This window comes from Elgaria multicarinata, chromosome 1 (assembly GCF_023053635.1).
Source record: "Elgaria multicarinata webbii isolate HBS135686 ecotype San Diego chromosome 1, rElgMul1.1.pri, whole genome shotgun sequence".
NCBI classification, from domain to species: domain Eukaryota; kingdom Metazoa; phylum Chordata; class Lepidosauria; order Squamata; family Anguidae; genus Elgaria; species Elgaria multicarinata.
The window spans coordinates 92,202,090-92,228,860 of record NC_086171.1 but is presented as its reverse complement, the minus strand read 5'-3'; the positions used below and the strand labels follow the sequence as shown (position 1 = coordinate 92,228,860).

Sequence of the window (26,771 nt, the reverse complement as noted above, 5' to 3'; positions counted from 1 at the left end):
CATTTGCCTAAGAGAAGACTCAGTTGAGTCCAGTGATGTGTGCTTCATTTGTCTGTGTTTTGTACTTTGGAATCCTCGCAAGAGGAAGGGCAAAAGCCTGGGCTGAGCTGTTAGAGAACCTGGCAGCCACAAGAGACAACTATGTAAATGGCCATCCTGCTGGGAAAACATACACAGGCAACATCCTCTGATGTCCTGTAATCACTTCTGCCTCTTTACCTGTTAGTTGGGTGACCCCCTTGGCAAAAGTGAAGTACAAGCAGAAGGGGAAGGATTGCAGGCCGAGGTTGATAAACAAATGGTAAAGAACACTTAATTCCTTTCAATTAGTTCAAATCTCCAGGACCCGATGAACTGCATCCTAGAGTAATAAAGGAGCTGGCAGAAGAACTCTCAAAACCACTGTCTATTTTCTTTGCGAAATCATGGAAGACGGGTAAAATTCTGGATGACTGGAGGAGGGCTAATGTCCCTATCTTCAAAAAGGATTTACCTGGGAACTATAGACCGGTTAGTCTGACATCAATCCCTGGGAAATTTTTGAAGCAGATGATAAAGAAGTCAATCTGTAAGCACTTTGGAAACAGCATAGTGATTACTAGAAGCCAGCATGGATTTGTCAAGAACAAATCCTGCCAGATTAACCTGATCTCAATTTTTGATTGGGTAACCTCCCTTGTGGACTGTAGGAATACTGTGTGCATAATACATCTTGACTTCTTTTGGGAGAAGTCTGAGACAAAGTAGGAACTTAGCACTTCTGCCTTCTCTTTGTCATCTGTTATCATTTTGCCATCCTCATTGAGTAGTTGAACCACCATGTCTTTCCTCTGACTTTTACTATGCATATAACTGAAGAAAGCATTTTTGTTGCTTTTAGCATCCCTTGCTAACCTCAACTCATTCTCAGCTATAGCCTTCCTGATGCTATTCCTGCACTTCTGTGTTTTCAGGTCATCACTTTTTGTGGAGCCACATTGGTTTCTTCTATTGTCTTCTAGTTTTTTCCTTGTTGGAATCATTTGTAATTGTGCCTTTAGAATTTTATTTTTTAAGAACTCCCACTCATCTTGGACTCCTTTTCTCATTAGGGTCACTTGTCATGGAACCTTACTTATCATTGTTCTGAGTTTATTAAAATTATATTTCCTAAAATCCAGAATATGTGTATGTCTACACTCAAATCAAGAACTCAAGTATGATGTGGTCACTTTCCCCCAGAGTTCCTGTAACTGCCACTTTATCCTCTAAGTCATCCCTATTGGTCAGTATCAAGTCAAGGATAGCCGATCCTCTAGTTTCTTCCTCCACTTTCTGTAGGAGAAAGTTATAGCCACACATGTCAGGAATTTCTTGGAAGGGCCACTTTTGGCAGAAATTGTCTCCCAATAAATATTGGGGTAAATGTTCCCCCATCACTACTATATTGCACTTACTTGAAACATTGGCAATTTGCTTTTCAAAAGCTTCATCCTCATCTTCTCCTTGATTGGGTAGACTCCGAATATCATGCTTCTTTTATTCCTTGCTCCATTTTTTTTAATCCAGATGCTCTCGATGGGGCCAACCAAGCTCATCCTCCTGTATTTCTGCGCAGGGATACTTTTTTTAAAAAAAAAAAAACATGTAGTGTGACTCCGCCTTCCTTTCTATTTCTTCTGCTCTTTTTGAAAGGTTGAACTTGACCTCTTCGGTCTTCGCCTAGGGCGGCAGAACCTCAGGTCCTCCTGGGATCCCAATCTGGCCCTCCTGGGGTCCCCAGGTGGCCTCACCTCATTCCTTTTGACCCACTCCTTTCCCCCCCAAACCACTGATTCTTTGATGGTTTACTGGCTTTTGTCTACCTTCATTCCCCACCGCCCATTCTCAGAGGTTGAAATGCTTCCCCCAAGGCTTGATGACTGGCAGTCGAAGCTTTAAGCCACAATCTGCTGGCATCGTGGCCCTGCCTCCTTTGCCCCACCCATCATTGGAAACCCCCCCCCCAGCTTCTCCCAGTTTCTCCTCAGGCTTAAAGTGGTTTTGCACCCCTGGCCAAGGCCATGCTCAGACCTGCTTCTCTCTCTGAATGCTTTAGTAACCTTTCATCGATGCCTTTCATTTTTTCTCCCGAATGCTGAATAAGGGCTGCTTCTCGCATGAGAAAATGAGCCAGCGCATCATGTGAACCCTGTAACTTCTTCCAGTGTAAAATTTGGTGATAGTTTTACTATGATTTTATAAGTGAGTGTAAGGAGCAACCATAAAAACTAGTTTTGGGGGAGAGGGGGATTTGCATGTGCTTAATCCTTTCATCCCCTGCTGTTTCTCTGCTCCAAGGGTTGGATCCAACAGTCATGACTTCCACTGGTGCAATGGGACTTCCCTGGCCTCTCCTTCCCCCTTGCAGCCCTACACCCATGCTCCAGACCTGCTATGGTGTGTCCTCCAACCCTCCAGAGCAGATTTAGGGGGCACTGGGGAATCCATTCTGTAGTGGTTTCTGTTCTGCTAGTGGATGACTGATATTTGACCTGACCCCAAATGTTGACCATAGGTCAAATTCTCCCCCAAGTTCCAGGTTTGTATATGTAGGGAGCCTGGGCTACTTTTAGTTCCCTGCATGGTATAGATACCGTGAGCATTTAAAGTGAGGGGGGCATACACTAACATGGTCTTTGTCTTCCTCCACTCCCTACCCCAACAATATCAGCATCTCATAGGCATCGTGTGTCTGGGGGTGGAGCAAAGGGAACTTATAGTATATTGGTGTCTGCACACAAAGATTTGGTCGATGATTTCCAATGAATATCTGAATTTCAGCTGCAATGTTTGTCAGTGTTCCACAACCTGCTGTCCTCCCTGATCAGTTAAAATGTTTGATTTTCTATAGTATTACAGTATCTTATCCAGAGCCTGGCAGAGCTTATAGACAGCTGATTGGGAAAGAGTCAGGTTTTACACACACTATTTCTCTCTGCACATAAGGGACTTCAATTTTTGCACTAAATTTTTGGGAATTGGAAGCAACATTCTGTAGATCTGAACAAACTACTAATTTGGTTAGCAGTATGTATACATATACTTAGAGACTTCCCCAACCTGACATCTCCCAGATGTGTTGAGCTACAATTCCCGTCATCCCCCAGGAATGATGGATGGGAATGCGGCTGTCTTTGAGTTCTTTTCAACACTGAAAGTTGAAGTTCTCTGCATTCTCAACTAACCACCACACTTCAGCAGGTCAGAGCTAGATTCCACACTAGGATTAGAAAATGCATCTGCTTGCATTTCTGTCCCCTGTGTATGTATTGGACAATGGGTCTATAGCAACGTGGGAAGGTCTGGGGAGGTGGATGGCTGATACAAAGAGTTAGAAGCTACCTACCTAAAGAAGCTTGTAACAAAAAGAGCCACGAAATAGCAACATAGTCCATGTAATCTTCTTAATACTTTTCAGATGCTGTTAATGTGACCTTGGGTTGTTTGACTTTCAGACAGCTTAATTCGCTTACTAAGCAGAAAAGTGGAAGCTGCGGAGATGGGATGTCCCAAAAACAGTGCAGCAGTGTTTCTTCCACTCCGCATTTTCTGGTGTGTGATTCCATTAATGACAAATGTGGCCGTGTGCTTACATATTGCATTGTAACATGCTTCAGTGGGAAAGTCGTATCAACCCTTCCTTATCCTCAGGGCTCACAGTGCAGAGCTCCATTTTCATCTTGGTTTGCAAAATTGCTCTGAGGTATTTCTTCATCCACAACTCCTATATCCTGTTCCACCATGTTTACTCAGAAGCAAGTCCCACATCATTTACAAGTATTTTCTCCTTATTAAATGTGTTTCAGATTGGATCCTTGCTCCCTATAACAGCCTGAGGTTTGAGTGAGAGGGTGCATTGTTTATCCAAATTCCATACACAGGCTGAGAGTGAGAGGAATTCTCCCTCTCAGCCTCTATACAGGAAAGATGTGATTTGAAACTGGCTTTCCCAAGATCGAAGTTGCCCACCCAGTTAACTGGACTGCCTTAGTTGCTGTTTTACCTTTAACAATCTTCCAGTTGCTATAGCTCTCTTCAAAAGTTCACTCCCTACCCAGTTAGAATGGGGAAAGGGGGACACAGGAACAAGTCCATTGCCCACGCCCCCTCAAAATCCTCATTGACTGTCCCCACAGCCCATCAAAATTTGGGGGCGGGACTCTACCCATGCAGGCTCCTTGTGCAATTTGGAACCTTGGAAAATCAGGGTTCTGAGTTGTAAGGGGAGCCACAAGAAGAGAATCCCACCCACCCATCCCTGCTGCTACATACATCCAGGCCGTACATGTGCTGGACTGTGTGAATGAGTGACAAAGATGTGACAAAGTGGATGGGGTCAATGGGCTTGTCCCCGCTCTCCCCCTCACGTGAGTCTAATCCTGATGGGGTAAATTCCTCAATAGGGCTTTTGCAGCTCTGGAATCTAACTTAGTTCTTTTTGTGAATTTGGACTATTGAGCGTGAAATTTGAGGTTTGGGCTTTAACAACGTGTCCAAAGTGTTCATGACTGTACTGGAGAGGGAAGTTCATGCAGAAGGTGAAGGATGCTGGGCCACAATGATACTCTTTTCCTGATATTAGTACTAAATAAACACAGGATTTCCCCTCTGCAGAGGAAATGGTTGCGTTTTCTTTCAGCAGGAGAGATGCATGGCAGGCAGACGGAAATCTGTAAGTGGCGCCAGAGGGATATATTGTTTCCACAGTCACCTCCAGGAGCCCACACCCCCAATCACTATAGCGTGTGTGTGTGTGTGTGTGTGTGTGTGTGTGTGTGTGTGTGAGAGAGAGAGAGAGAGAGAGAGAGAGAGAGAGGAAGAGAGAGATCTCATACAAGAAACAGCCATCTTATTATTGGTCCCCTTTATGTAAACATTTCCATGCTAGGTTGATTAGGTGCTTGATGGCATAATCTGCTGAAGAATCCTTGTGCCTCTGCCACAGAACCTGCAGAGGATTCTAGGCGATGTCCCAGCCGGGTAAACACTTCCTTCATCTGGGTATATTAGATCTCAATCTTGCCCTGCATACACTGAGAGGATGACTGAGAACGCACTTAGTCCACTCTTCCACTGCATATTGGAAGGGAAGATTAGAAATGATGAATAAGTTGCCCTTTTTTAGGAAGCTCATTACTGGTCTTCTCACTGAGGAACCCCCAGATTCTTGGGGCACAGCTTGGAAAAGGGGGGGCTGCCCGCTAATAGTGGTCTGCCAGATGTGTCACAGATTGCCAAGGAGGGCGTGATGACAGTGCTCAACTCCCATTGTTAGTCTACAGCCATCAGAAATGGCTACTTCTGGCCATGGAGACCATGCAGCTGGCTCTCAGGACTCACTGGGGACCAGTACATCTGTTTCCCAAAGACTCTTCTAACCCCCTGCTAGAATATGCTAGTTTCAAAAACGACACAGTACTATGCGGTGTTGAGTTCTGCAGAGAAGCTATGCATTATCTTAAAAGTAGTATTTCCTTGTTTGCCCATCTCACCGGGGTGAGAAGGGAAGGCCTCCTGGGAGAGCGCTGGCTCAATCCCTGACACATCTTCCTGCGCCCTCCCCTGACCTCTTTCATGGGAGTGGAGGCCTCCAGCATGCCTCTGTCCACCTCACAAGCTCCTTGCAGGAGAGCAGTGCAGCTGAACTGGACCAAAGGCCCATTAGTCCAGCATCCTGTTTCTAGCCACAGCCAGCCAGATGCCTCCACAAAACCCATAAGCTGAATGATGGGGATAGACCTCTGTTTCTCCCCAGCATCTGCATTTGGTTTAGAAAGGTCTGTTGCCTCTGCATATGGGGGTTCCACATTAGTGCCAGAAAGTATTCACCCGGGACTTCCTTTTGTAAGTGGCATTAGTCTGAAAAATCTAGGCAAGGAAGGTTTAATTTGGCCCAAAGCTTGCCTATTTGAATGCCAGAACATGTGACGGTGTAATAGTGAGAGCACAAGGAGTGCCTTTCCCTGTCCACTAGGCAGCTGCTGCCACCCCCACACATCTGGCAGTACGGTGCCGGGGGTGGGGTTTCCAAGTTACAAAACTTGGCTTCTAGGCAGGTCTAGGCCCTAGTGCCTTTACCCAAAAGAAAAACGACACTGTGCAGGCCAGTCTCTGTTCCACCAGGATGGCTCTTTTAATGGGCAGGCAGCCTTGACACTGGGTCAGTTGATGGTTCTCACAACCTCATGTGCCCCTTTGCCTAGCACAAGTTCAAAGGGCAGCTGCTTCCCCAAAAAGCAATGCCTTGAGACAATAGAGGATGAGGCAAGTATTGTTCTCCCTTCTCTTCTTTCAAGGGTCCTTTTAGGTATTTCCACCTTTCATTTACTCCCTTTTGATATCCTTTTCTCTAGCCCAGCCTCCCCCAACCTGGTGTCCTCCAGATGCATTGAACTGCAGCTGATTGTGCTAATGGGAATTGTAGTTGAACACATCTAGCATAAGCATACCAAATTCCTTTTGAGTTTACAACTAACTTCTCAATGAAACACGAGCTGGAACTAGACCCAGATGAGTGTCCCAGTACAAATGAAGTTACAGGAGCTCTACACTAGTTATCGTATAGTGTAGACACTGCAAAGAATGGTTGCTGATGATTGCCTTCTGGTTCTCAAGCACACACCTGTTGCATGGTCACAATCCATGGCTGCCTCAGAAGTGGGACGGTGACCTGCTGTGCACATAGAGATCTCAGGGGAAGAATGCAAAATGCACAGGACAAACGCTCCTTTTTAAAAAGTTGCCTGAATCTGTGCTATAGCTGCACGGATTGCACCAAAAAAGACACACACACACACACCCTGTTGTCTGGTGGGAAGGCTTCTATTTTCAGCACTAGCCTGGGCTACTCCAGCTTTTGGGCTTTGCTCTGTCAGCCCTGACAGTCCTGTTCTGTCCTCTTCTTCCAGGTTGGTGATAATGTGATGGTGATGGCCAGATCAGGTCTCTGGCAAGAAATCGTGACTATCCCAGCCAATCAGACCTTTCTCATGCCAGAAGGGATGACCTTTCAGGAAGCTGCTGCCTTTCTGGTCAATTACATCACAGCCTACATGGTCCTCTTTGACTTCGGCAACCTGCGACCCAACCAGAGTGTCCTTGTCCACATGGCAGCAGGTAACAAGAATGGCCTCATATACGCTAGTGAGATTAGGAGAAACCTCCTAACCATGAAGGCTGTTTGCCCATGGAGCAGACTGCCTCGGGAGGTGCTGGGTTTTCCTCTGCTGGAGGTATCGAAGCATCAGCTGGACAGGCATCTGTTGGAGATGCTATGGCTGCATCCTGCATTTCAGAGTTGGGGTGGACTAGATGACCGCCAAGGTTCCTTATTCTAAAGTATTTATTTAATTTTACACCTTTCTCCCAAGGTGTTCGAGGTGGCATATGTAGGTTCCCCTCATTTAACCTCACAGCAACCCTGTGAAGTGGGCTAAACTGAGAAATCGTAACTGACAGTGAGCTGGGCTGGGGGCAGGGTTTTGCACCTGGGTCTCCACAGTCCTATTCTGACACTCTAACTTCTATGCCACATGGTATATTAGAATATGACATTCTAATCAATGTTGAATATGTTTAATTGTCATGGCCTCTATTTTTTAAATTGTAATGCTGTAAAGAGGCGCAAGCTTCTCTAATGCTCAGGTGGGAAAGCCTGCAGGCCTCCAGTTCCCATCAGCCCCATCCAGCAAGGCCAAAGTAAAGGATTGTGGGTTGTAGTCCAACAACATCTGGAGTTCCACAGGTTGCCCACCCCTGCGCTAAAGAACTCTTGTCACTCATAAAAAATAATCTCCTGGAGTTCTTCATGGTGGTCGTGGAAGGTGGGGGAGAACCAAGCCTGTTAAGCAGTTTCAAGCCTGTTTAAATGATTAAATGTACAGTATTTGTATTGCTTTGAGGCTTCGTTCCTTCCATAGGACTGGTGATAACATCTTTTATTGATCTAACTTAGGCTTGAATAGAAATATACAAGCTTACTCTTAGAAGAAATTAAGAGTCCTGGTGAACTTCTGTGGGACATTCTTTGTGCATTCTTTGGCTCATGAGCCTGTGCTGTGGGTCAAGGGAGCAGCCACTGCCATGCAGTGAACTTTCTCTGGAGCAGGGAGATAAACTGCCCCCCTTCCTTCCGCTGAAGTGGGATGGGGAGCGTAAAGCAATGCAGTGCCGCCATGCCTTCTCTGGCGTTTCCCTGTTCACTTGGCCCTCTTTTCCCTCTTTCCCAGGTGGAGTGGGAACCGCAGCAGTCCAGCTCTGCAAAACTGTGGAAAATGTCACCATTTTTGGCACAGCTTCTGCTTCCAAGCATGATGCCCTCAAGGAGAACGGGGTCACTCACCCCATTGACTACCGGGCAGCTGATTATGTGGTGGAGGTCCGGAAAATCTCACCCAAAGGTAAGTAAGAGGGACTGCAGGGAGGGAGCAGGGGGCACCTGAAACCTCCTTTGCGTGTTCTCTGGTTTTCTACTTGTGACATAGAGAGTTGATCTATAGCTTAAATAAAGGTGGGTGGAGAACTTCCAAGCACATTGTGCTGACTTTAATTTATTTGCAAAAATGTCAAAGTTTCATATCATATTCTAATTTGTAAGACTTTCAACCAATTACGGGTGTCTTAGTTGACTGATCATATGAATTTAAAATTAAGCAGTTAGAACTGCATAAATGTGCAGATTCAATAAATCCAATAATTCTTGAGAGAAAGGCACTGTTTCCTTTTGTTAGGCAGCCTCCTCACTTCTGGTGCCCTCCAGATTTGTTAGACTACAACTTCCATAGCATCGGCCATGGGAGAGTCTGAGTTAGAAGAAGACGCATGTATCTGTCACAGCAGGCACTTTAAAAGACGGGCAAAGTGCCGGATGACTTGTGTCTAGTTTTATTGGGGTTAACACTTTATAACCAAGAAATTGAGATGGGTGGCCCATAGCCTACTGATTTTTAATTTCCCCCCAGTATGCCCAAAGATGGATTTATCCCCAAATCCACCAAAGTCTGGCAACCCACCTTTATTAGGACCAACCAAATATACACAGAATTGTTGCCAAGCTTTCAAGATCTCCAGGTCTCATCATCAGGCAACCAGATGGGGTGGGAGTCTGTATGGCCAGAGTCTAAAGACGGAGCAGAGGAGGAGGTGCAGGCTTAAATGGATTAGTCTAGGGATGGCCACCCCAGGCCTGCCCCACGGCCACACCACCACACCGCAGAATTGAGCAGTGGCAAAAAGACCGGTGGTTTGCATCCAGATTTTGGAAGCAGGTTGCTACAGAATGTCAAAATGGACAAATTTAGCTTGTTTTCAAGCTAAAATTGCCCCTTTTAACCCTTTGAGATGGTTTGGTGCTGAAATTTGGTGTGTGTGGGTGTGTGTGTGTGTGTGTGTGTGTGTGTTTTGCTGCTGCTGCTGCTGCCACTGCCACAAATTTCAATGGAGCCACACCAGGAGGGTGACAGGGACTTGGCTTGGACTCTATTAGGTGGCATGCAGGGTTCAGGTTACCCCTAGGACAAACACATAATGTCTGGTTCTACCATTTTTCCAATACAAAATCCAGTAATTATTTGGATTGGTCTCTGACCTTTGATGAAACACCCAGGTTCCTTAGTAGGCAGACAGCAAAAGTAAAGAGAAACATAGCCAATTTTATATTGACAGTAAAGGTATAAGACTGATTGTATGCTGATAAATTTGGTGAAGTAGTTTTAAAATACTCTTACTCTTTGAAATTAAAAATGTTAAAACTTGTCTAAAATTTCAGGTGTGGAATCTTATATTTTGTTTCCTTTCCATCAGAGGGTCTTGTTAAATCTGTTCTCATGGCAATTTTCTCTCTCCCCTTTCTAGGTGTAGATGTTGTCTTGGACCCCTTGGGAGGCTCAGATACTACAAAGGGCTTTAACCTCCTTAAGCCAATGGGAAAACTTGTCACCTATGGTGAGTGAAAAAAACATATATCCCATCTAGGGCATTACTGAGCCCCAGGTTCTTTTTAATCCCAAAGCTCAAACCTGGAATTTGAGAATAAGAAAATGCCTTTGTGCATGTACAGATTACGGTTCATAAATGTAACGCAAAACTCCGCCCTAGAGCCAGTTTGCAATGTCAACCCTTAGGCTCTGGAATAGCCTTCCCTGACTTGGCACCTTCTAGATGTGTTGGACTCTCATTACCCCATAGTCAACATGGCTGAACCTTTAGGACAAGTGCAGCCCCCTCCAGAACAGGGTGAGCATCACTTTGCCAGGCAGATAGCTAACAAGATCCCTGTCTTGTCTGGATTGAGTCTCCAACCCTGTTCAGATGACATGCTTTTTTTTTTTTATTAAATTTTTATTCATTTTCAACACTATATAAACATAGATAAACATTACCAAAATATAACTGAAACAAAACACAATAAGAAAAAAAAAATCAAATATCTGCTGCATACATATTGAATGATTGTTGAGTACAAATATCAAAAACTATTACATATACCTTATCATACTACAACATCTTCGTTCTTAACATAAAAGTGCACCCCCCACCTCGGGATCATTCTTGAGTCCAAAATCTAATCGTTTCTTCTGCTGGTGGTTTCCCACTTCCCTTAGTAAACACAAACACTAGGAACTGTTTCCAAATTCCTTCGAACTCATTTATTTTAGTTACGCCTTTTCTCCACTTAATATTACATGTCAGTTTATCATTAATGGCTATGTCCCATACTTCTTTGTACCATTCCTCAATAGAATATTCCCCTTGGACCTTCCAGTTCCTAGCTACCATCAGTCGTGCTGCAACCAACAAATTCGATATCAGCTCTATAGTTCCTTTTCCACACTTTATATCTTCAAATAGTGACAGCAATGCTATTTTTGGTGTTTGTTCTATTTTCATTCCCACTATTTCTTCAATTTCTGAGAACACCATCTTCCATAATCTTTGTACATATTTGCATTGCCACCACATATGTAAATACGTTCCTTTTTCCCCACAACCTCTCCAACAATTTGCTGAATGTTGATCACTTATCTTATTCAATCTAACCGGGGTTAGGTACCACCTCCATAGAATTTTAAAATAATTCTCCTTTATTCTTACTGATAAACTTCTCAACACTCTTTGTTTCCATAGTCCCTCCCAGCTCTGTCGCCCTATTTGTATCTTCAAATCTGATTCCCAAACCATTTTCTCTGTATTCTCTCTAAACTCCTTCTCTAACAATATTTTATATATTTCACTCATTAATCCTTTTGAAACTATACTCCCTCCTTTCCCTTCCTCCTTACTTACTACTAATTCTTCAAACTTCGTCATCTTTCTGCACATTCTATTATCTTTAATCCACTTTTTATTCCATTGCTCTAATTGACCATATTTTAGCCAAGATAGCTTCTTCTCCTTTAACAAATTTTCCATATCCTCTCTTGTTTTAATATCTCTTACCCAATCCTTTAATCTTATTTTATTTTTCTCTTTTAATATTTTACATAATCTACCCTTTAGATCCTCTGGGAAATTCTTTAACATTATTATCGGTGCTAAGGGAGAGTTGCTCGGAAGCAGCTTCCCTTTAAATTTACTCCAAATTTCCCATTGAGTCCTCAGGAGTGGATTATCTATACTTCCAACCCACTTTCTTCCTCCGTCTTTAAAAAAAACATTCTCCAAATTCATCTCTACCTTATTTATGGTTTTTTCTTCCATCCAATATAAATCTCCTACTCCCATAATTGCTTCTACAACATGTCTTAATCTATTTGCTACGTAGTATAATTTTATGTTTGGGAGACCCATTCCCCCCTTTTTTTGGCTTAGGTACCAATTATTTTTATTCACTCTTGCTCTCTTTTCTCCATTACAATATTTATTAATAATATTTTGCCAACTTTTTATCTCGGTTTCTGATATTTTTATAGGTAACATTCTAAATACAAAATTAATTTTATCTAATATCTTCATTTTTATTAAGGCTATTCTTCCGAACCAAGATAAATTTAATCTTTTATATTTCTCCAATTTCTCTAATACCTCTTTCTTTAACCTCGTTAAATTTTCCTTTTCAAGATTCTCTAAATTTTTTGTAATTTTAATTCCCAAATATTTAATCTCATTCTTAACTTTCAATTCCATTCCCTTAAATTCCCAATCCTTTTCTTCCTTCTTGGTATAGTTAAACAACATCATCTCTGATTTAGACCAATTTATTTTTAACCCTGTAATTTCCTCAAATTCCCTCAACTGATATTTAATTCTTTCTAATTTTCTTAATGGATTCTTAATGGTCAATAAAGTGTCATCCGCAAACATGTTTAACTTTATTTCCCTTACCTCTCCAATTCCTTCTAACTCTTCATCCTCCCTTAGTGCCTTCGCCAAAACTTCCATAACCATTACAAACAGGACCGGCGAGAGCGGACATCCTTGTCTTGTTCCTCTGGCTAGTCGTATCTTTTCAGTAAGTCCGTCATTTACCACCACTACCGCCGTATTTTGGGAATATAGCTGTTCTATTACATTTTTAAATTTATTTCCAAATCCCAATTTATCTATAATACTCTTTAGTGCCTGCCAGCTCACACAATCAAAAGCTTTAAAAATATCTAATGCCATAATACCTGCCTTAATATTTGCTTTTTTTATTACATTTATTACATTTAAAACTCTACCCACTAAATTATGCATATGCCTTCCTACCACAAACCCACATTGATCTGCTCCTATATATTCTGCCAAAAATTTATTTAGCCGTTTGGCCATAATAGATGTAAAAATTTTAGCATCCTGATTTATTAAAGAAATAGGTCTATAAGAATCGGGATTAGTCAAATCTTTATCTGGTTTTGGGATCAGAATTATCACTGAATGTTCCCATGATTCAGGTATCTTCTCTCCTGATAATATCCTATTATAAAGTTCCATTAATTTTGGAACTAAACAGTCTTTGAAGACCTTATAATATTCTGGACCCAAACCATCTGCTCCCGGTGATTTACCAACTTTTAACTTATCAATAACCTCTTCAACTTCTCTTTGAGTTATTACTGACTCCATTAACTCCTTATATTCTAATTTTATTCCCTTCTTTATAAACCTTCCAATATACTCCTCTACCTTTTCTTGTTGAATGTCTTTACCCTTATACAATTCCTGATAGAATTCCTGAAAATTTTTTATTTTAGCTTTCATTGCATGACAATAATTCCCTCGGCTATCTTTCAACGTTTCTATCCCATTCCTCCCTTTTTCTTTTTGTGTGAGCTTGGCAAGCAACCTCGAGTTCTTATCACTGTTTTCAAAATATTCCCTTTTCATATACATTAAATTCTTTTGAATCTCTTCTATATTTAAATTTTCTAATTGTTTCTTCTTAGCTTGTATTTCCACTAATTTATATTTATCTTTAACTTGCCAATATCTTTCCTCCAAGTTTTTAATTTCTATCTCTAACTTTTCCTGTTCTGCACGTTGTTGTCTTTTTAAACTACATGTTTCTCTAATACAGATTCCTCTTGCTACAGCCTTCATGGTGTCCCAAATGACTGACCCAGCTGTTCCTCCTTTTTCATTAATTTCCCATGACTCCGACAGTTCCTTCCGAATTTTATCTACTATTTTATTATATTTCAATATCTTTGTATTCAGCTTCCATCTATATGCCTCTTTATAATCTTTCTTAACTGTAAATTCTAGACTTAACAAGGCATGATCAGTTACTTTTATTACCCCCATTTCCATTTTACAAATCCTCGTTGCAAAATCTTTTGAAACAAATATATAATCTATCCTGGAGTATGTATGATGAACTGGGGAAAAGTATGAAAATCCAGGCCTATTCCCGTTAAGTAAACGCCACGAATCTAAATAATCATTTTCTTTTACTAATTTATTCAATATAGTCATATTGTTCCTCTTTTCAGCATTAGTGGGATTTGACCTGTCCCGTTTATTATCCATAACCATATTAAAATCCCCAGCTAATATAACATACCCCTCCTTAAATTCTTCTATTTCTTTAAACAACTTTATAAAAAACTCTCTATGCCTCTCATTTGGGGCATAAACATTAATCAAAGTATAGACCTTTCCCTCAATTTTACCTTTTAACATAAGATATCTGCCCTTATCATCCTTTTTTACTTCTTCTAATATAAACCCACTTTTTTTTGAAATCAAAGTGGCCACTCCATTTTTTTTCGATGTCCCTAATGACTTTTCATAATAGGCTAACCTCTTTAATTTTATCATATTCGAATTCTCGGAGCCTTGGTGTGTCTCTTGGACCATTATAATATCTGATCCCTCTTTATTAAGCATTTGTTCTATTCTCTTCCTTTTCACGACTGCCCCCAAACCTTTAACATTGAGTGTTGATACCTTTATCTTTTTATCCATAATCACCCTTTTGAAATCTCTTCCGATCCCTTGTGCTCAGCAGTTCAAACTTGCTTACATAAAAAAACAAACTCCATACATAAAACCCCCACCCTCCTACCCCAATCCCTCCTCTCCTACCTTCCCCCCCCTCCCCACCCCCCACTCTAATCCCCCCCCCATATCCCCGTGAGTCTAGTACTCCAGCCATCTACTTTAAAGGGGGGGGGGAGGCAGTGCTGCGCCTGGCCGGCAGGTTTCTATATTAGCATTTCTATTTGCAATTATCTCCAAACATAATTAACAATTCTCTTACTCTCCAGATGTCCCAGCCTCATTCCCTCCCCCACCCACTCCAGCCCCATTTGCTTCCCCATCCAGACCCAGCCTCTTCAGCAATTCTTTACCTTGATCCAATGAGGTTACTCTGTGTTCCCTCCTCCCATATGTAAATCTTAAGAAAACCGGGTAACCCCATGCGTATGGAATTTTGTTCTGCATTAACATTCCAGTTATTGGTTTAATACTCCGTCTCCAATTTAATGTATGTTGAGAAAGATCATTATAAATTTGCACTGCTTTGCCTTTATATTGTAACTGGGTCAAAGATCTCAATTCTTTCATGATTTGCTCTTTTTTATAATAGTTACCAAATTTCACCAAAATATCTCTAGTCCCTTTGTAGTTTTGCCCCCCCACGCGGTGGACTCGGTCCAGATCCGATCCATCTATTGGTATGTCAGGCATCAGCTCTTTGAACCAGTTCAGAATGATTTCTCTAAGATCTTCTCCTGTATCTGCTTCAGCTGCCTTATTCGAATCGAAGATCTACGAGATTGGTCTTCCAAGGCGATCAGACGTAATTCCCATTCCTTAAATTGAATATTTGTTGATTTTTCAAAAGCCTCTTGCTTCTTCTGGTCCAATTCCGCTTTTGCCTCTATCTCTTTGATCTTATCCGAGTTTTCTGCGGTCTTATCCGAAAGAACACACATTTGTTGTCTAAATTCATTCATTTGCAGATCCATTTTTTTAAAAATGATGATATTATTCTCTACAATAACTGCCTTAATTTCTGCTAGGGAGGGAAAGTTGCTGTCCATTGCTTTTCCCCCTTCAGCCATATTCTTTTCTTTATTTGGTACTGTATCCAAAGAAACTGGGTCTATAACTTCGTCTTCCTGGTCTGTTCCAGGGGCTGTATCTTCCAGGTGGGAGAGGTGGGTTAAATTATGATTTGAAGGTTTATTTTTTTGTATATTCAACTTTTCCCACTTCTTAATCTTTTTTTTAATGTTGGACATAGGACCCTTCTGAGTAGGGCATAAATCTTAGAGCCCCCACTTCCTTAGCAACTTTTACTGGCTTCTCTTCTATGTGCCAAACACACCACCTTCTTCCCGAGGGGGAGGAAATATATTCAGTTCACAACAGCATTCACTAGAGGGGATCAGATCCAATCATTCACAGTTTCTCAAAATCCCACATCTCCCTCACAGAATGCTGTTTCTTCCCCTTCACCCCCCCCTTCTCGGCACACCGCAAACAGCTTCCACTTTCCACTTTACAAAGATTACAGCAAACAACTTCAAAGCCAGTATTTCAATCTTTCCAACTTAAGATAAAGGATGAGAAGTGAGGATCGCTGTAAATCAGATCAACGTCTAACAAGCATAAGTTCTTTCTTTTCAAACTGCGACATCAATCATGTTACTTTCGGTTTCGCCTCTGCAGTTTATAAAGACATTCCGTCAAGCTCACCTCATCCCATCGGCTCTTCTCAACACTTTCCAGCTCCGATAGCTTTTATAATCATTTCCTGTCGTTTGCTCAAAGATTTATGCCCATTAGAAAATAGATAATTGCTTTTTCCGGCAACGCCGCTCAGAGCCTCAGAAGAAACCTGCCACCGCCATGGCTGCCAAGCTCCACCCCCCGTTCAGATGACATGCTAAGCCATAGTGATTAAACATTTGAGCTAAACATTATGGTTCAGCATGTCGTATGAACCATTCCTAACCATTGTGGCTACATAACCACGGTTTTAACACAGATGGTTTGCTGCAAAAGTGTTAGTGGCCTAACCATGGCTTAGCGTGTTGTCTGAACAAACCCAGCTTTATTGGCCACCATCCGGTCCATTACTGTGCCCAGGCACTGATTCAGAACAGCCACTGCCTCACCTGGGTTTGATGAAAAGGAGCAAGAGAACCGGGTGTCATCTGCATATTGCTGACACCTCAGCCCACCCCCAGTGGTTTCATGATGTTAAGCAGCACGGGGGATAAGAGAGCCCTGTAAAAGCCACAGAACAATTGCCATGGGGTGGAACAATAATTCTCCAGCACCACCTTTCAGAGTGGGAGCACTGCAAAGCGGTACCTCCAACTCCCAATCCAGGTAGCCTATCCAGAAGATACCAGCATCAACGGTATCGAAAGCCGCTGAGAGATCCAAGAGAATCAACAGGATCACACTTCCTTCTCCCAGCAAAGGCCATCCCATAAGGCAACCAAGGCAGTTTCTGATCCAAAATCAGGTCTGAAGCCTGATTGAAATGGATCCAGATAATCAGTTTCATTCAAGACTGTCTGGAGTTGACCAACAACCACCCAATCCAGCAATTTGCCCAGGAAGGGGATGTTGGCAACCATCTGATTGTTATTAACTTTGTCTGGGTCCAGGTTAGGCTTCTTCAGGAGTGGCTTAATTATCACTTCCTTTAAAGAGGCCGGCACCACCTCCTCTCTCAAAGAGGAATTGACAGCCTCTTGGACGCAGCCGGACATCCCTTCTCTGTTAGGTGTGATAAGAAATGAAGTGGCCGAACAGCCTCAGCCAAGCACTTTGTTCACATCCTCAGGGCTCAGGTTGGGGAAGGCTGAAGCAGAGGGTGTTTGCGCTGCTGTGCCTCCCTGCATTTGTGAGCTATTAGGGCCTGCAGGGTGACAGCTTGCTCCTTATGCTGTTTTTATCTACATAAGTAAAGTGGGAACCTCTGGGGGTTTGGAGCAGCATGTATTGATGACGTTCCACTTCAAAAGCCCAGATGACTTCATTCTTATCTCTCCTTTGCATCTGATTCAGGCAAGGCAGTGGAAATTCTGCGTTGGTGCTTTGGATCAGGAATGGATTGGACATGGGCCAAAAAGCTAATGCTCAGTGCTCATAATACCAGGGTGCTATTGGTGCATGGTTCAGGGAGTCTGAGGTATTCTGGATAGGACTGCACACACACCGCCCAAGGATCAGGTTCAGTTTGAGGTGTTTTTTGATTGCGCTTTGGAACTAGATGCCCAACTGGCTTCAGTGGCATGAACAAACCAGGAAGTATTCATTTAATGATAGTTTACTGTTTCATTTGAACCAGGAAACTATGGTTAGCCGTTTTAGGACAAACCATGGTATTAAGCCATGGTTTGAAGTTGGCTTAATAGCCTGGCTTGTTCTGAAACTGTGGTTAATAGATGTTTGCCAGCTCATGCAAAAGGGCTGTATGCATGGCTGAAAGGCTCACTCATATTTCACCTTATTAATCAGAGCTTAGTCACAATGTTTTATGTGGGCCTGTTTTTGAAGATGGATCATAAGCCACAGTTGATACAAAACGCAGTTGCTAGGTTGCTAACTGGGTTGGTCACTGGGGTCTTATATTGGTTCTTACGTTGAAAGCTATTACATGACTTGGGGCCTGCTTCCTGCTCCCACGTAAACCTAGCTGTGCTCTGAGGTCATCTTCAGAGGCCCTTATCTGGGTGCCTCTACCGGCTGAACTGAGGCAGGTGGCAACCAAGAAGAGGCCGTTCTCTGTGGTCGTGCTACGTTGTTGTTTTGCTGTTTTTATTTTGCTGTTTTTAATGTGTATGTTTTAATTGTAAGTTGCTTTTATTTTTATATTGCCTGGTGGCATAGAAAATAGATAAATAACAAGTAGTTGACATGGTGCAAGTGAGGGAGTAAATGGTGACTCTACAATCTGAGTTGGGTGAAAAAAATATTCTTCGCTCAAATATGGTTACTACTCAGATCTTCTTGTCCCACAGACCAGGGCAGTTGATTAGATGGTAATAGCCTTTCCCAGCATCTGTAATAATGACAAGAGAATCCGGGGTGGGGGCAATAGGGAAATTTGGAGGGAACAGGTCTCCCTCCCTCAGCTTTCTTACTGATGGGCAAGCATTTCCCCCCACATTTGAACTTTGTCTGGAAACAAAGAAACTGGAAGAAACTTCTTTCTTATAACAATTAGCCACAGATTGCCAATATGGTCTAGTGGCTTTGGGCATGTCTGTGACTGTGCAGAGTACTTTGTCACTTGCCACTGAACAACCACTGCCATCTCCATGACTTCCAGACGAGAGGGTATGGCTTTTGAGGCAGGCTTTAGCCTGCTTCTGCTCAGCTGCATCTTGTAAGAAATAAAGCCATGCTGCCTGTATAGGGGACTGTAGATCCAAGGTTGATTTCAGTGCTGATGGATGCTACATTTTTGCATTTTGACTTGCCAGGTGTAGCCAACTTGCTAGCAGGGCAGAGGAAGAACCTGATGGCCATGGCAAAGACCTGGTGGAACCAATTTAGCATCAATGCCTTGCAGCTGCTTCATGTCAACAAGGCTGTTTGTGGCTATCATCTGGGCTACCTGGATGAGGAGGTGGAGCTCATAAGTGGCGTGGTGGCCAAGCTAGTTGCCCTCTACAATCAAGGCAAAATCAAGCCAAAGGTGGACTCTGTTTGGTCCTTTGAGCAGGTGAGCATGCGTGGCAGTGCGACGGGTTCTTCTCTTTGCTTGTGCTGCACCCTTCAAACAAGCCAGAGCTGCTATTAGTTTCTCCTGCAGAGAGCCCACATCCATGTAGGCATATGAGACCCAGCACACTCATTTTAGGAAATGAGCATTATGCACAAAACGGCGTTTAAAGTGCAATTCCAAGACATCTGCGGTGAATCTGCCACCCTCCAGTGGCAACTGATGAATGTCAGCAGCAGAGGCACAGTCTATAGACCTGCTGTATGTGGGCCCTGCCTTTTAAGTAGCAGGCCTTAAGGGGCCAAGCTGGATTGCCACAGGCAAGAGGAAACAGACCTGGAGACTAAAGTGGATAGAGTGGTCTACATTTGGTCACCTGATAGTGGGGCGAGAGAAGAAAGTGAGCAAGCAAATGGGTGAGTCATTGGACAGTCCCCAGCCCCATGGGCGCTCGCAGCTCCTTTTGAGGCAGAGGGGGCCAAAAGGAATCTGACAAATTCACTGAAGTGTCAGGCTTTGGCGAGGGGTGAGCGTGGATGCTGAAAAGCCACCCTCTCAGACCACGACTTTGCCTTTTCTAGGGCTCAGACTTTGCACTCAGAGAGGCACCTGAGCCCAATTCTGGTTCAAATGGGTTTCTCCTTTGTGTGCGTCCACCGAACCTCCTCCACCCTAATTGGTTCATGTGTTCCCAGGCTCAGACCTGATACAGACAGGGAGTTTGGGGGACTCCGGGTGCTCCCAGATGGACAGCGACCAGTTAGAAGGCACTGTGCAGCTATTCCATCTTTTCTTCTGTAACAGATTTTTTTCTGGTAAGAAAAAAGACGGAAAAAGCAGTGGGAAAACATGGGAGGTTTATGAGTGGATGGTGCTGAAATCTGAGTCCCCTGAAAAATTCCATAGATGAGGCAGGCCGATAGTATAATAGAAACTTTGTCTGGAAGAACCCTAAGCCTGAGAACAAAATTGTGTCGATGCTGCTGTGCTGTGGCAGTTCCATGCATTTTCACCATTGGTGCCACGTTGTGAGATGCAGCCAGGCTGTTTTGCAATTTCCTGTGGGAGGAAGAAAGCAACAGTTGAGTGGACCAACAGGAAACAGGGAGAGAGATTCCCAAGAGACTCTGCACTATGGTGCATGCTGTAATAAATGGATTTCCGCCACTTTTAACTAAGCAGAGAATCTGCATGGTGAAAAACACTGCTTTACTGCACCTGAGCTGTAAAAAGCCCAGACTCCTTGGAACAACTTTTTAAAAAGAGAGAGAAAGAGCATTAACAAACAAAGCTATTTAGGAATAGCAAAATTTGAGGTTTCTGCAGAGGAGGTGGAGAGATGTAATAGCTGTTCCTATTCTGCTGCTGGGATGTTGGTTAGCAGTATGTCTGTGGTCAAAAGGAAGTACTCTTTCACATACTGAGTTAATTGCTGGGAGCCTGTGGTATATCTGGCATTTAAAAGGATTGGACAAATTCTCAGAATAGGAGTCTGTTAATTGGTATTATCCTGCCTCTGAACACGGATATTCCATTATTAGATATTTCCAATTATCAGATGCTGAAGACAAACAGGGAGTAGCTTATCTCCATCACATCTTGCATCTGCTTGCCCAATGTTGAGCTAAATGGGTCTTTGGCCTGATTCCAGCAGGGTCAGCCTTGATAGATTCCAGAGTTGTCCCTGACTTTTGAGAGCATCAAGCAGAGATCCATGCCAACAGGAGGACCTTCCCCTTAAGAAAAGAAATTAATCTCCATTTCCTTCTCCCACTGTAGGTAGTGGATGCTATGAAGCAGATGCAAGAGAAGAAAAATGTTGGGAAAGTTGTGTTGACTCCTGAAGCAGCACAGAAGGATTAAAGCAAGAAAGCAGAGAACTAAAGCAAAAGGATTGTCTGACCTCAGATACTCATGTTGGTTTTTTTGGGTTGGGTTGTTGTTTTTTTAGCCTCCCCCACCCCACCCCATTCTTTGAGGGAAGTAGGAATGGACAGATCTCATTAACTACTGTTAATAGAGTAAGTGGCCTAAAGATTGAAGAGGCAAACATTTTATCTCATGGTCAGTTGGTTGTTTTAAAGATGATGCAAGCTTCTGAGTTTCACAAACCCTTCATTGAGTGAAACTCACATGATTGTACCATCTCTATAAAAGCATTGGGTGACCTAGTTAAAAGGAGGAAGAAGATACCACATTGATCCTACATCTTTACTTTTGTAATATCAACATTTTGCTTTCTTAAAGGAACAACAAGGCATCATTTGAAGGTGGGAGTGCACGAGGCAGGTGTGTCCACTGGAATTTTCTTTGATTTCAGCATCTTTCTGTTTCCTTTCTTGCTACCCACCCACAACTTCACAAAATGCCCACCTAGGTTATTTGTCTCTGATTAGGCTGACCCTATGAAAAAGAGGACAGGGCTCCTGTATCTTTAACAGTTGTATTGAAAGGGGAATTTCAGCAGGTGTCATTTGTATGCATGGAGCACCTGATGAAATTCCCTCTTCATCACAACAGTTAAAGCTGCAGGAGCCCTGCTCTCTGGACCAGTTACAAAAGAAGGCAGGGCTCCTGAAGCTTTAACTTTTATGATGAAGGGGATTTCACCAGGTGCTGCATGCATACAAATGACACCTGCTGAAATTCCCTTTTCAATGCAACTGTTAAAGATACAGGAGCCCTGTCCTCCTTTTCATATGGTCAGCCTATCTTTGATACCTCTTCTCACCCAACCCCACCAAGCATTCAGAGAAATTATTGGTGACTAATAACTTTAGAGCATGTAAAATTCCCATTGTTACTGCAACTATTGACAGTTTCTATAGAAACGAAGCCTCAAACCTGCCAGTACCAGTGGGCACATTTAATAAGCAGAATGCACCAGACATTTGACAGAAAAAATGGGAAGTGGGGGAGGGAATTGTGCCCTCTTCCACCCCAGTCTCTTGGTGTGCAGTAAGGCTCTTGGCCCCGACTCTTCCTGCAGCACATGGGTGCCGCATGCAACACCGGCAAACCTAACACACCTAAACCTCCTAAAAACTTGCCTTGGGAGCTGCACTTATGCGAAAGAGCAAGAAATTGTCAACAAAAGAATCTCCAGGGGCCAAAACTATTATTCCCCGAGTTTATTTTGGGGGGAATCCTTGACTTTTTCAGTTCTAATGGGTTTGTACACATACTGAATGGTGCCAAACAGATGACTAGTCTGTGATCTTAAAATCATGCTATTGGTTGCAGAATCAGCTCTTTTGTCATGTAAATAGCATGTAACAGTGAGCGGGCTAGTCTGATGTTTTGTTGTGGAAACCATAAATACATTCTCAGTTTTTAGACATGGAAAGTGCTTTAATCACATCTGCTTGGGAGAAGGGATACTAAACCATTCCCTCCTACAACTCTAGATTGTTGTTTACTTTGAGGCCCAAAATACTTCGATGTTCATATACCCCAGTCATTTCCAAGATACATCCTACAGGAATGCAGTTTGTGTTTGGAGCTAAGTAATGGCTAAATACTGTCTTTATATCTGCATGGAGAGATGTATGTAATGATATTAGCCATTCCAACTGCCATTGTTGCAGGCAGCCTGGCTGTAAGTCTGCTTCTGTCTGATCCATTCACCTTTTCTATAGACTCTGATTGTTTTGTTAAAAACTCAGAGCCCTCTTTTTTCTCTTTCTGCCATCTGTAAATCTTTTTTAGGTCCTTGATCCACAGAGCATCTCTCCGTACTTGAACACTAGGGCACACAGTCCTTTAATCATGCACAATTTTGAAGCTTTTACTTGTTCCCAGATTTTGCCAAATCTACCTTGGGCCAAGCTATGGCCCTTCTCCACGTTCCAATAAGCTCACTCAGTCTAAGCAAAGGGTCAAAGGATGAAAACTCACTTCCCCAGCTTCCTTCCTTGATGTTGTAAAGGCAGAAAGCCCTAAGGTTAATATTCTGCCTTTTCCTGGTGTAGTGAAACAATCAAGACTGCAGGGAATTATGGCAGTGAAACCTGTGCATTTCTGGAAGTTCTTTTCCCCTCTTCTCCTTCTACCCGGAAGCCACGAGTGAGGAATTTGAGGGCAAAAAACTCCGTTTAGCAGTTGAAGAAGCATATGTGAGAAGAGAAGCTGTATTTGGCTCATGGGCCCTTGGTTGCTCATCATTATTTTAAGGGTCCCTCCTCTCTTTGCTGTGCTTGTTTATGGTGCCTGCTCTGGGAAAACCACCCCATCGCCACAAGTCCTGCCCTTAGCTGTAGGCTCGCAGGCTTTTCATACTGCTTGTAATTCTTGGCAACCATTTTTTGCTACTTGAGTTTTTCTGTCTATAAGTTATTTCCCTCCAAAGCATCTAGCTGCTGAAACAGTTGCTAGTCTAGAAGTATTAAGGCATCTTTTGGGCTACCCACATTTATAACAAACAGATCTACTAAAATTTTCTAGTAAGTAACTTAAGCAGTCAACGGAGAGGTGACTGGAGCTTGAAGGGCAAAAATCTAGAGGATTTTTGTTGTAAGCGAAAGATGGAAAGAGTATATTCTGGCAACCATTCTTCTTGCTGTGCCTTTTTCCTTTTATCCCAGGCTGTATTGCCATTCTGTAGATGAGGGGTGGGCAGTTTGTGGCCTTTCACATGATTGGGCCTATAACGTCCATCATCCCTCACCACTGATTATGCTGCCTAAGGCTGCTGGGAGTTGTGCCGTCTTAATGTTTTGGCTTACAAGTTGCCAACCTCTGCTTTAGGTCTTGAAGCTGTGCGGTTCTGGAGCCCATCTTTTCTAGCAGTTCAAAACTTAAGGTCACAGCACAGATTATTTACCTCTTGGCCTCCTTTAACTGCCCTTGTAATGCTTTCACTGAAAGATATGATGGGTTCCAGATTAATTCATAGGGTCCTAGAGCTGGCAGGGTCCAAAAAGGCACCTGCTCAGTGGCACAGCACATGACTTATATGCAGACGAACCCAAGTTCATTCCATGCAAACTCTAGTTACAAGGTATCAGGCAGAAGAGCGGGAAAAGACTTCTGCCTGAGCACTGGTGTAGGTACTCCATGGTCTGATAGCCAGCCACTCACCCACAGATCAGTCTAATGCAATCCAGATCACCATGGGCTACAAGTATACAAGCTAGCATACTGGAGATCAAATGGATCCAAGTGACTAACCCAACCTGAGGCTGTAATACTGTGTATCCAACATAACACTTTCATCTGCTCCAATACTAGTTCTTTGGTTGTAGTAGCCTGTGGCTACTTTCTGCCTGTTTTTGTCATCTACTCTTACTGAGCTAGACTTCCAAGACTCACTCATCCGCTTTTGCCATGACACAGAAGTCGTGCTTTTCCATCCTCAAGGCTCTTAAGCCTATAGATGTTTGCATAATCAGGTCTGCTTAACTAGGAAAGAAAGAAAGCTGAAGTTCCACATTTTGCCTTGTGTTACACCCAACAGAAAAATAACTTTCAGGCACACACACTGAGGAACTCCAAGCTTCTACAAAAGGAGTGGGGTGGGGGCAGTGATGCAGACCTTTGTTAACCCTCTTCCCCCTCCCCCTCCTGCCTGCCTTCTTGCTGATGCTTGGTGCCTTATTCTGGATGGCATTCCAAAAATTTGTAACCTCACCCTTTTAATATCGCAAGGAATAGCCTTGCTTTTAGAACTCCTATGCTGCATTGTTACTTTCTGTTTTACCAGTGCCTTGATCCAGAAAGGTCTAACTTCAGAAGCCTTTGCCAAACCCAACACGTTTAAAAGAGTGCCCCCCCCACCGCCCCATGGAACTAGTGTGAAACACAATCCTTATTATGGCTTGTATTTCACACAAGCTATGAGGCGCCTGCTCAGTGTGATGCATCTCTGCACAAGTGTGTTATGTCTTCATGCCACACGCTAAGAGTGTTTGCTTGCCCCCCCCCCCGCCCCCAGAATCTCACAGGCAGGGAGCCATTTGACATTTTCACATTTGTGCTTAAAAAGCCTTTTTTAAAAAATCTCCTCAACGCCCCTTCTGAATGCTAAGGTGCTAAGGGAAGCTACATTTTAAATTCAGTATACATCTGGCTCAGTATACTTCTTTTGAACTGTAAATATGGAGTATTCAAATTTTGCTCTTAAGTATCATTTCTGACAGTGCCCCTTGGGCGGAGAGATGGGCCTCTTCCTGCATTGCACACTGGGAAGCGATGGGGCAAATGCCTTTTCACCCAGGTACAAATGGCCTTGGGGAGAGAAAACAAAACAAAACCAGAAGAATTCTGAACGTGATGTAGCAGCAAGTGATGCCTTCTTCTCTCCCTGCAACCTTTTTTCTCACTTTGAAGTTTGAGTTTTGAATCACTCCTCCTGAACAGAGTAGGCTTTTCCCTTTGTGCTAGAGAATTAAAACTGACTTGTCTTACTGCTATTCAGGAGCTGAAGCCCTTTTCTGCAGAAGACATCAAATTTTAAAGCACTGTAACTTTGCTCTTTGTTGCCTTGCTGACTAATACAGTAGTCTTAAATGTTATAATAGCCCTTTTATTTTGTGACTTGACTGTGTGTGTATTTCAGACAGCTGTTTTATGGGCCATTAATACTAAATTAAGCCCCTTTGATCTTCTTTTTAAAATAACAGCCTTAACTTGTTAAAACTGCATATGCTTAACTTCAAGGACCAAAGCAGGAAAAAGTTAAAACTTGTCACCCAAGTTTTCTTGAATCATGTTGACAAAACAGGAATCCTTTCCTTATGGATTTTGCTACAATGTTTTAAGTTTGTTGAAACGGCACTTGAACTCCAAAGTGGTAGGACGGCAGCATGTGTGTGGCTGATGTGAAGGGCCAAAGGTTTGAATGGCTTGATGGGCTTTTAAATAGGCTTGGAGGATATCCTTAAGGCCCCCATGAGGCTACCATGAAACAATTTTACTACCTGAGTTTCATGGGTTCAAGGGTGTCTTTGGGTGGGGCACGAGCTAATAGCGACCCTTGTGCACAAATGACTGTATACAGCCATTTGATCTGGCACAGCCAATGCCAGCTCCCACAGCCCATGGACCCATTCAAACAAAAACGTGAAAGGGATGGGGCAAAATTGCCTAAGGGAAATTCCTCCCCCCCACACACACACAATGTGGCAAAGTTAACATCTGAATTGGATCTCAGTTGCTGGAGGTAAAACACATTTAAGGAGAGAAATTCTCAAGGAAACCTTCCCAAGTGTGGCCTTACAAAAATTAAAATGTATAGTTGTCTAATGCACATTTTAACAACATTCCCAATTGTAGATAGTATAGAATTTAGGAGTATTGGGGTGGGGAGAGAGGGTGTAAAATTTCTCCATTTATGAAGATAATAAGCACTATTCTCAAACTGATTGACAAGGCATAAGTTTTAGTTCAAGTGTTCTTCAAAATCTAAACTGTTCAGGTTTGAGAATTTCATTGAACCTGACATTTGTGCGGATGTTTGTTACACTTCTGCTGATTTTTCACCTGACTAGTGTAACCAGGCTTGTAACCCAAAATCCTTAGAAAAGGGACCTTTCTCTCATTCATGATCACTATGTCGTTGGCATTTCAGACATGTTCTAAAACCCATTTTGGATTGTGCTGAGATTGGCTCTCAAAAAACAAAAAGGAATGTTTATAC

General features: G+C 42.9%; 2 protein-coding genes across 2 annotated transcripts in view; one reads left to right on the top strand and one right to left on the bottom strand.

Moving 5' to 3' along the window:
• VAT1 (vesicle amine transport 1) overlaps positions 1-21,508 on the top strand; it is a 25,815-nt gene extending 4,307 nt beyond the window's left edge. Inside the window, exons 2-6 of the mRNA XM_063132609.1 lie at positions 6,930-7,137; positions 8,250-8,420; positions 9,874-9,963; positions 18,894-19,135; positions 20,915-21,508. Of these exons, the coding sequence (XP_062988679.1) occupies positions 6,930-7,137; positions 8,250-8,420; positions 9,874-9,963; positions 18,894-19,135; positions 20,915-20,998 (795 nt within the window). The 3' untranslated portion in view covers positions 20,999-21,508. The remainder of the gene's footprint in view (positions 1-6,929; positions 7,138-8,249; positions 8,421-9,873; positions 9,964-18,893; positions 19,136-20,914) is intronic.
• Positions 19,976-26,771, bottom strand: part of LOC134402732 (uncharacterized) — a 27,799-nt gene continuing 21,003 nt past the window's right edge. Inside the window, exon 7 of the transcript XR_010025725.1 lies at positions 19,976-20,194. The gene's annotated coding sequence lies outside the window, so the exon portion shown is untranslated. The remainder of the gene's footprint in view (positions 20,195-26,771) is intronic.